We start from the raw sequence: 9,262 nt of genomic DNA on the forward strand, positions 1-9,262 counted from the left end.
CTCGAGTTATTGGCCATGTTCTTTTGATTGGTTACTGAGATTATGTTTCATCCCGCTCCTGCCACTTAATGAAAGTTTGATTACTAAAAAAGAAAAGAAAACATTTGAGGTGAGAAAATTGAGTTGCCACATCATTTGTCACTAATTTTAAACAACCAAACAATTTACACTTTTAGAATTAAAAGGAAAAGTATGAAAATTGACCTTTTTTCCGGCAAACAAACGCAGCTTTATATATAAAAGGGAATACAACATTGATATTTGCATATACCATCTGCGGGATTTGAACCCAAAACTTTTCTCCATGCCATAATGTGAAAATTCCATCTAAGGAATATCTACCACCCAATAGAGCTATTTTTTCAAATTTTAAGTTCACTTTCCAATCTTTTAGGGCCTGTTTGGTTACATGAGTCTAGAGATTTCAAATATCTAGAGATTTCAAATCTATGGAGTTATAATTTATAAAATTAAGTGTTTGGTGGGAATGAAATCGTGAATCATCCAAAATTTATTTGATCGACATGATTTTGTGATGTACATTGTTAGCTTTTTGAAATCTCGGATTTCACCTTCCCAAAATCTATGTTCCCTTTTCCTAAAATGTGAATCCTGAATCGAGATTTTTACCCACGGGTACTGGAATCCAGATTGAATCTCGGTTCGCCCGCAGACGAATTTGACCTTCGGTTCACTTTGATGGCTAAAGACGGATTTGACCTTCCAACTAGAGTTCTCATCCAAATCTAACCACCATCTTTATTTTGGGGGTGGAACCTAAAGACGATTTTGACCTTCCAAACGGCGTTGAGAGGGTTCACTTTGATGGCTAAATGCGGATTTCACCTTCCACCGATGAGAAGGTAGACGTAGACCACCTAACCTGATATGCGAATATGCGGATAATGGGGATAAGGGTGCGCATCGTGACACGCGGCGTACGTTAAGAAGTCGTCGAGGAAATCGCGTGTAATAAAATGACGATAAAAGCATCAGATTCTGCGGAAACCCTAGGCAAAGAAAGCCACCACCAAGCGAGAACGCGGGGAGTTGTTCTCTTCTACCTTCTAACCTCCTCTCTCACTCTTTCCCTCGTCGAATCCATTCCAGGTTCCTTGAAGGATCACAACTACTCAGGTAATAGAAATCGTTTGCATCTTCGTTCCCTTCAATTTCTCATGGTTTTTCTCTTTTTTTTTTCCTGTTAGTTTTACTCTCTTTGTCCGTATTTCCGGTTGGTGATCCTTAAGAGTCATCTGATGTTTATTTCGATCTATTTCATTCGAATCTGTTTGCTGTTGATTCCGATCTTGCATCTAATGTCTGGTAGCATCTGGTCGTCGGTGATTGCGATCGGTAATATTTCGATCGGACTTGGATGATCTGTTATTTTTAAGCAGCCTTTTACGCTAGCTTCATCTTTTTTGGGTTGCCGTAGCTTGGGTGACTGGTTTTGTTGCTTCCTTCGGCCGTTGACTCTGAATTTTTGAGTAAGGAGGATTCTCTCGCTGAAGTATGGGTTTGTCTTGCTGAAATATCTTAACAAGTGGATTTCTTTGACAAGATCTGGTAGGTTTTCCTCGACAATTTCAAGTTAAAAGTCAAATCGGTCTTTATGGATCCTGCCTTCCCATGGTTAAGAGCGAGACGATCTACATGTTTAGATAAAAATTGGTAATTTTTCCGGGATCAGATGTACGTTTCCTAGCTTTGCTGCAGTGAAGCCAACGCTATCGCTAAGTTTGGAGGCTTATCCCATGATTGATGACTCGGACTAGCTAATTGTAGATTTGTTTTCTGGTCTGCTTCAGCAATTTTAATTGGGAGAAGTTGGGGGTTTAGTAGTTATTTTCTATATGAGAGAGATAAGTTGCTTCTAAGATTCTTATTGTGCTGTAGATTGTGAAGTTGAGTGGTTATGATTGGCAGATCGTTTACAAAAACAGAAGATGTGGAGCTTTTAACATCTTAATGTTACTCCCATCCGAAGAGGGTAAAAAGGCAATTAGGGTCATCTCTTTGTGAAATGAAGTATATCTCACAAAAGGACGCTCTTAGAAGGGGTTTCATTACCCTAGTGACCATGTGTTAAGGGGCGGTTTCAAATCGAGATGAAACTCTTCGTTGTTAATCTGTCACAGCAAATTCTTTCCCTTTTTCATATTCCCAATGGCTTGGCGGTTTTCTCAAGATTTATAGTTTGGATGATGCCTTATTACACACGTTTCTGGTGTACTTTTGAAAAGGCATCTTCTTTTGCATTATCCTGTCTCTAAGACTAAGCCAAACAATATAACCAACATGTGTTTGTCTATTTCTTCTGCAGGGTTTGCTGGATTTATCTAATTTCATCTGGTCCTGATTATCTATTTCTCCTGCAAGTCATTAAGGATACTTCTGATGGTTGTCTGAAAAGCGTGATTAAAATTCAATGCAAGATTGCTAGAAATTGAGTTACTGGGAGACTACTGGCTACAGGCAAGATTATTGTGACCTAAGGGATTTAGAGCAACATCAATAAGAAACTGACACAAGTGTGGACTTCTCTCATTTGAGAATCAAATTGTTTCACGCTAGGTTTTATTTTTAGCTAATCTTAAGGGAGCTCGAAGACATGCCAGTTTCAGGATATGAAGAGGTTCTTATTTCCTAACTAATCCACTGCTATGTAATATTTGGGGAATACATGATACTTTTTATTTGAATATTGATTGTGCGATTTTCTGTTGGCAGCCTGGTTTTAAACCCCATGGTTGGCATTCTAGTGATTCTATTGCAGGTGTGCCCATCAAGAAAAGAAGGTTACCTTTTATTCTACCTCAGTCTCCTCCTCCTGAGACACAGTCATCACAGGCAGTGGAACCTGTCCAAACAGAAAAAGAACATTTTAACCTAAAGGAAGGGTCATCTCCAAAAGCAGATGATGCAAGGGAGGCTTCTGGGACTTCTGGTACACCCAGAAGTTATTCCCAGGAAGAAAAGGGTAAATCTTCTGCTGATAGTAATGTTGACCTTGTCCAAAGTAAGGTTCGTCTTCCTGGATTTGTCATTGGGGAACCAACTTGTAGTACGCCCTTGGGTTCTGGAGCTGAAAGGAGCGACAAACAAGAAACTAAGGTTGCAGACAGGCCAGTCTCCCCAAAAATTCCAGAAAATATTGCACCAGAATTGGCACAAAAAGGAGCTGTTGTGGGACTTGTTGAACATACAAGTAGTACACCCTTGGGTTCCGGAGATGAAAGAAGTGACAAACAAGAAACTAAGGTTGCAGACAGGCCAGTCTCCCCAAAAATTCCAGAAAATATTGCACCACAATTGGCACAGAAAGGAGCTGTTGTGGGACTTGTTGAACATATAACTGTGAAGAAGGAATCTGGGTGTAATATTAAATCTGAACTTTTGAATACTGAAAAATCTAAATTACCATCAATGCTGAAGGAACCAGTGATTTCAGCTTTGACAGCACAAAATAACCACGGGAGCTGTGGGAAACAACAATTTACCGATCCATGTTCATTAAACTTGACTTTGGTGAAAGCGGACACTGATGCTAAGAGTAAAACAACAGTCTGTGAGTCAACTGTTGGTGGTAACTTTCCACCTGCTAATAGGTCACTTTGGGATTTGAATACTACAATGGACAGATGGGAGGACTCCATGAATGAACCATCTACTTCTCGGAGATTTCATGGTCCCAATGGGTCAGATGGAGCTGCCACATGTGCTACGACGCCTGTGATATCTTCGACTGTAATGGTTTTTAGGGAACCTGAAAGGACTAGCATTCATATAGGGAAGGAGTTTCTTGACAAGAATGAAGGCAAGTCCAGGTCTCATGGTTTCACCAACCTTCATGATCGACAAACTATATCTGATGAACTTAATCTGTGCCTTACTCCATCTGGTCTCCAGTCACGCTTCAGTCAAGAACAGTCCTGTATGGCAAGGAAAATAGATTCAGTGGGAGTAGAAACCAACTCGAAATCATTTGAATCATCAGTGCCATCAGGCAGGAAATTGAATATGGGTGGTAGCATTGTGAAATCTGAGCCATCTGATGAAGTTAATAAGCTGGGTTTTGGAGCTGCAAATGCATTCTCTGGGAGATCTGAATCTAGAGGTGTAAAAGCTGAACAAGTGGAAGATCAGAGCCAAGAATGCCTTAAATCTGATATTAAATTGATAAGTCATGCTACTGTAAAACCTGAGCCAATCTACAAAGACAATCAAGTAACCTTCAAAACAATTGAAGAAATACAAAGCCAAGAAGAACAGACAACATGCACTCCAGATTTGCCTAAAATGCAGGATTTGGAAACTCCTGCCGGTCGTGTGGAAACATTTGGTAGTATGGGGTTGTCGCACCCTTTGGATTCTCATCTTCCTACAATGGATATTCCCAAGATTGCAGAAGTTCCCTGCCAGCTAGATTTACATTCTACAAAAGTAACACCTGTTAATGGTGATGTTGTCCTAGAACCATGTGGAAGTTATGGTGGTCCTGATTCAGTGATGGCTTCTGAATCTGTTGGTCATGATGCCAAGGAAACAGAGATAGGAGTTACTACGGTAGCTACTTCAGAAACTAGAGATTTAGGTGATGGTAATCCAGAATCTTCCAGATCCAAATTGGGTCATGAACTCCAAAATCATGAGGTGGCTGAGACTGAGAGTGATGAGGAAAAGATCAACATTTCTACTGGTATGCTGGAAGATGATTCTTATGATACTGGGTACGAATCAGATGGTAGTCATCCAATGGGTGTTACTAGTGTAGAGGGAAAACAACGTCGAGTGGAAGATGATTTTGAAGATGGTGAGGTTAGAGAACCATTGTTACATAAAGGTGGTGTGTGCAAGCAAAAAGAACAGAATATTGGTTTTGATGAATCTGAATATAGGGATGCTGGCATGCCTGACCATCTTGTCTCTAAATCCCCTGGTGAGAACAGAGTGCCTAAAATAGGAGAGAACGTTGATTCAAAAGATGATTTTTGTGGAGGAGAGTTCAGTAACAGCTTGCCATATGAAATGAATGATCAAGACGCAGGTAGACTTGCAACTATTCAAGAACCATTGGGAGTCGAAGGGCCATCTACTGAATCTGATAAGAAGGTAACAATTAGTGCTACTAGAAGCAAATCACTAAATTGTTCAGGAGGTGACAATAGTTCAAGGGGTCATGAGGAGGATCTAACATCCAATCATACACTTTGTGATTCTCAGGTGACTACACCAGGTGATGGTCAATCTGATATTATAAGCCAACAGGATGATGTCAAAGCTGATCCAGGTGAAAATAATCATTTGTTTTTGCCCATGGCAGAACCATCTACTGATGGTGATGAAGCAACTAAAGATGCCAATGATAGATTCACTAGAAGGCGAATTATAAGTTTGCCTCGAGCATCCAGTGGCTCGTCATCTTCAAGTAAACCAAGACCCATTCCTGGGCGATTGCCATCACTAGCTGAAAAGGAAATTTATACTGATGTAGTATTCAAGGGTGATAGATTACAGAATCAAGGGAATAGGTGATTATTATTGTTGTTTTCTAACTGTTTCTTCAGCTTCTTGGTTAGGTGCATTCGATTTAACTACTCATGGTATTTTTTCAGAGACGAAAGCTACATCGATGGAGGTCGCAAGTTTGAAAAAGAAAGGAACCAAGATCATGCAGTTGTGGACTCTGGATCTGAGTTTTTGCAAGGCAGAGGTAGGGTTGACAACCGGTTGGAGACGGTACATGATGATTGGGATCCTGACCATGACTTTAGTTCAGAACACTACAATGGTCCTGCTGCTCTTCGACTACCTAGATCTAAGAATGCAGTTTCTGCTGCTAAGCTTGAGTGTAGTGGCTTCATTGTAGCATCTGATGGTACCCTTGTAGGACCAGGAAGGGGAGGAAGGAAACCCTTGAATGATGATTTGCCAGTTTTTTGTCAGCCATTATCTAGGAGACGGTCACCTGTTGGAAGAGAAGGTCCTGGTACACATGTTGTCCGCCGACCAACTAGAGATATGAGCCCTAATAGATGTGCTGGTGGATTGAGACATGAAGAGAAATTTATGAGGGGTATGCCAGAGGACATCTTGGAACCTGTCTTTTCACATTCCCAACCTCAATATGAGCGAGTTGATCAGTTTATGATGGGAGGCAGGACCTTTTTGCCTGGTCACAGGAGGGTGCCTCCTCGTGTTCCTCGAATTCGGTCAAAATCTCCTCCAAGATCCCGGTCTCCTGGTCCATGGGTGTCTCCTAGACGATCGCCTGATGGGTTTGATGGGCACCAGCCAATGTCTCGTCGTAGATCTCCCCCAGTATACAGGATGGACAGGATTAGATCACCTCATCAACGTCCTTGTTTTCCCAGTGATATGGTGGGTAGAAGGCATGGTTCTCCACCATACGTGCCTCGATTACCTAATGAGATAAGGGAGATGGGTTCTAGAGAGCATGAACATCCAAGGCCATTTTTATCAAATAGGAGCCCATCTGGCAGGGGTTTGCCTAGAAATAACAGGAGATTTGATATGATTGATCCTCGAGAAAGAACTGAGAATGATGAGTACTTTGGTGGGCCTATGCGCTCTAGTCGATTTCATGAACTTGGAAGTGAAGGTGTTGATGAGAGGAGGAAGTGCAACGAGAGGCGTGGACCTGCTCGTTCTTTCAGGCCTCCATACAATAGCAATCATGTGGAGAACTTCCGTTTTCATTTTGAGGATGGTCCTAGGCCTAATCAGCTCTGCCCAGAAACAGACCCCGAGTTTCATGAAAGAGGCAACTTTAGGGGAAGGGAATTTGATAGGCGACTTAAATTTCGTCCAGGTAATATGCATAGAAGAACTAGAAGTATTGAAGAACAAGAAGAAAATTACAGGAATGGTGGACATGGCTGGAATGATGCTGGTTTCGATGATGTTGCTCGGGGGAAAAGAAGGAAGATTTTGATTGGGCTAATTTTTGGCTTTGATGACCATAAAATGATCTGCAAATGATGTTGTTATAAAAGCACAAGGTGTCTCCCATAATCCTGTGAGAGCTCAAGGTTATTTTAGAGGAGGAAGTAAATTGCTAACTTTGCATTCATTTTTATGTAAAGTTCGCTAAATTACATCATCTGTACCCAGTTGGATCAACTTGTGAAGAAAATACGCGTTGACCTTTTGGGTGGACTATATTAGTGTTATTGCTGCTTCACTCTATGTAAAATGCTGCTGCTGATCTGACCAGATATCTAAGTGGTATAGTACTCCTTGTTCTAACAGTTGCTATATTTTCTGGTAACACATTTTGCTTTTATATGGCAAATCAGTCGGCTTATCCTATGTTAATGGATCTTTGCTTTGGTACTAATGGCTTATGCAAATCCTTGGTTGGCGACACTTCCTAATTCTTCTATGGTTTTGTGATAGTCGTTGGTCAGTAGTCGGTATGCGCCAGAGAGTATTCATAATAATATTTTGTTGGTTTTGATATACTCTGAAATGTACCCATAGCTAGCGTACTGGCCTCTTGATTTGAATTGTCATTTGAGGGAGTTTGTTAACTTCTTGAATCTGTGGCTGAGGCTGAGGTATCTAATGATCAGGAGCTTGGTTAATGCTTCAATTTTTGCGTGGGATACATTGATCTCATGGTCTGCAGCCTATGATGTTAATGGCTAAGAGCATGGTTGTTGCTTCTGTTCTGACATGGGTGTCATTACCTGGTCAAACTTTACTTGCTTGCATGCTCCCAGGAACTCAAAACAGGTTATAGTGCTGACAGATTTCATGGTATGCTACTCATGGTCAAGTTCTTGGGGCGCTATGTGGTCTGGTTTCTGTGCTAGCTGCCTCATGTCTTAGCAGTCTGGTGCAGTGAATAGACGAATTGAAACATTTCAGGTCCAAGCTAAGAGCTTGTATAGCTGAGATGAGAAATGCTTATTTGGTTACAGCTTACAACACACATGGATGGCATTCTCTAGATATGGTCTCTGGTTTGGTTGAATGAGAGGATGGTCCTAAAGTACTGGAGCTTGGAATTGGTGTATTATCTCTGTAAGTACATTGAGTATCTGGATTTTAGTTGTTTAGCCCAAAGTTGACATATCAGAGACTAAACTGTAGTTCAATTAGTATGTAAGCTGTGGTAGTTCGTAGCTTCTGGAATTGGGAAATACAGGATCCTGGAAATTTACCAAGATAGATAAACGAAAATTCCATTCCTCAAGATCAACTTTTAACTGTTGAGGTGTATTTTGCAGCTGGGATCATTCCATTCTGGTGTGAGAGCTACTCGATGTGATGGTATGCTTACATTCACTCTCCATGTGCTCATTATTTTGACAAGAAAACTCACGGATTGCAGTCAGGAAGAGAAGCCTTCTGTCACATGACATTCACTCAGAGACTTGGAGGTTGGTAACAGGAGAGAGATTTCTGACATCTCGTCATGGTTACTTGCAGGGTTTAATTGGTTCAGGATCAGGTTTTTTTTGGGGTCGAAGTTCAGGATCAGTTAAAGATATGTTTTCAATAGCATGATAATAACTTGGTTAATATTTGTTAGGCATCTTAGTGAGTAGATACAGGTAATCAAGGCTGGTTGTCAGTTTTCTTCTATAAGATGCAGACTGATTTTTATACCAAATAGGAGAAAAAGAGATTTGAGGCAGACAGGAACGTTCCGAACCAAATACAGAACATTTTCCTGACAAAAAGAAAAGAAGAAGAAACTAATACAGAACAGAACCCAAAATTTTGATTAGCCTTTGGTTGACTCGTCTCTATCTGGTGTAATTTGTTTGTTAACAGAAGCTCATGAATAAGGTGGAATTCTGTATAAACTAAAAAAACTAAAAATTAAAGGGTGGTTTTGCCATAGCAGGATAACCTCAGCGGGGAAAATCTTATGTCAGATGGAAGCTGCTTTAAAATGGCTGCTGATCACGCTAGCCTGCAGAGATGTGATTCCTGCTTTAAGAAAAACTCAACTTTTTGGGTGAAAAATCTCAAAATTTCTGGGACTTTTCAGTGATGAAAGAGTGATGTTCAAGAATCTGTTGGGTTTTCAATAAGCTGTTTCCTCTTGTATTATAAAGAGAGGTTATAGCCAACAAAAAATCTGAATTTCTCAACAGCAGAGACGCTAGTTGCTGGGTGTTTCATTCATTGCGTGCATGGCTGTTACGTGAGGTTCGTATTGATTCCGTGGATGGTTGTTACGTGTTAGGTCTCGTTTGTCAGGTATGGTCAAAGTCGTTGCTGG

The 9,262-nt window shown here is 40.8% G+C and overlaps 1 protein-coding gene across 3 annotated transcripts; it reads left to right on the forward strand.

Moving 5' to 3' along the window:
- Positions 1-1,015: 1,015 nt before the first annotated feature.
- LOC149023366 (uncharacterized) lies at positions 1,016-9,016 on the forward strand. Of its 3 annotated transcripts, none has more exons than XR_016171524.1 (5): positions 1,016-1,137; positions 2,327-2,638; positions 2,734-5,534; positions 5,619-8,052; positions 8,259-9,014. XR_016171524.1 is itself a non-coding variant. In XM_089143909.1 (5 exons), exons 2-5 carry the CDS (start codon positions 2,615-2,617, stop codon positions 7,003-7,005), a joined length of 4,101 nt encoding a protein of 1,366 aa, XP_089000035.1. In that variant the 5' UTR covers positions 1,016-1,137; positions 2,327-2,614; the 3' UTR covers positions 7,006-9,016. The 3 variants fall into 3 exon arrangements, 2 of the variants coding, with proteins under 2 accessions (XP_089000035.1, XP_089000034.1); XM_089143909.1 differs by having other exon boundaries at positions 2,734-5,115; positions 5,227-5,534; positions 5,619-9,016; XM_089143908.1 differs by having other exon boundaries at positions 5,619-9,016.
- The last annotated feature ends 246 nt before the right edge of the window (positions 9,017-9,262 follow it).

This window comes from Hakea prostrata, chromosome 2 (assembly GCF_041222555.1).
Source record: "Hakea prostrata isolate BN-2017 chromosome 2, UWA_Hpros_2, whole genome shotgun sequence".
Taxonomy (NCBI): Eukaryota; Viridiplantae; Streptophyta; class Magnoliopsida; order Proteales; family Proteaceae; genus Hakea; species Hakea prostrata.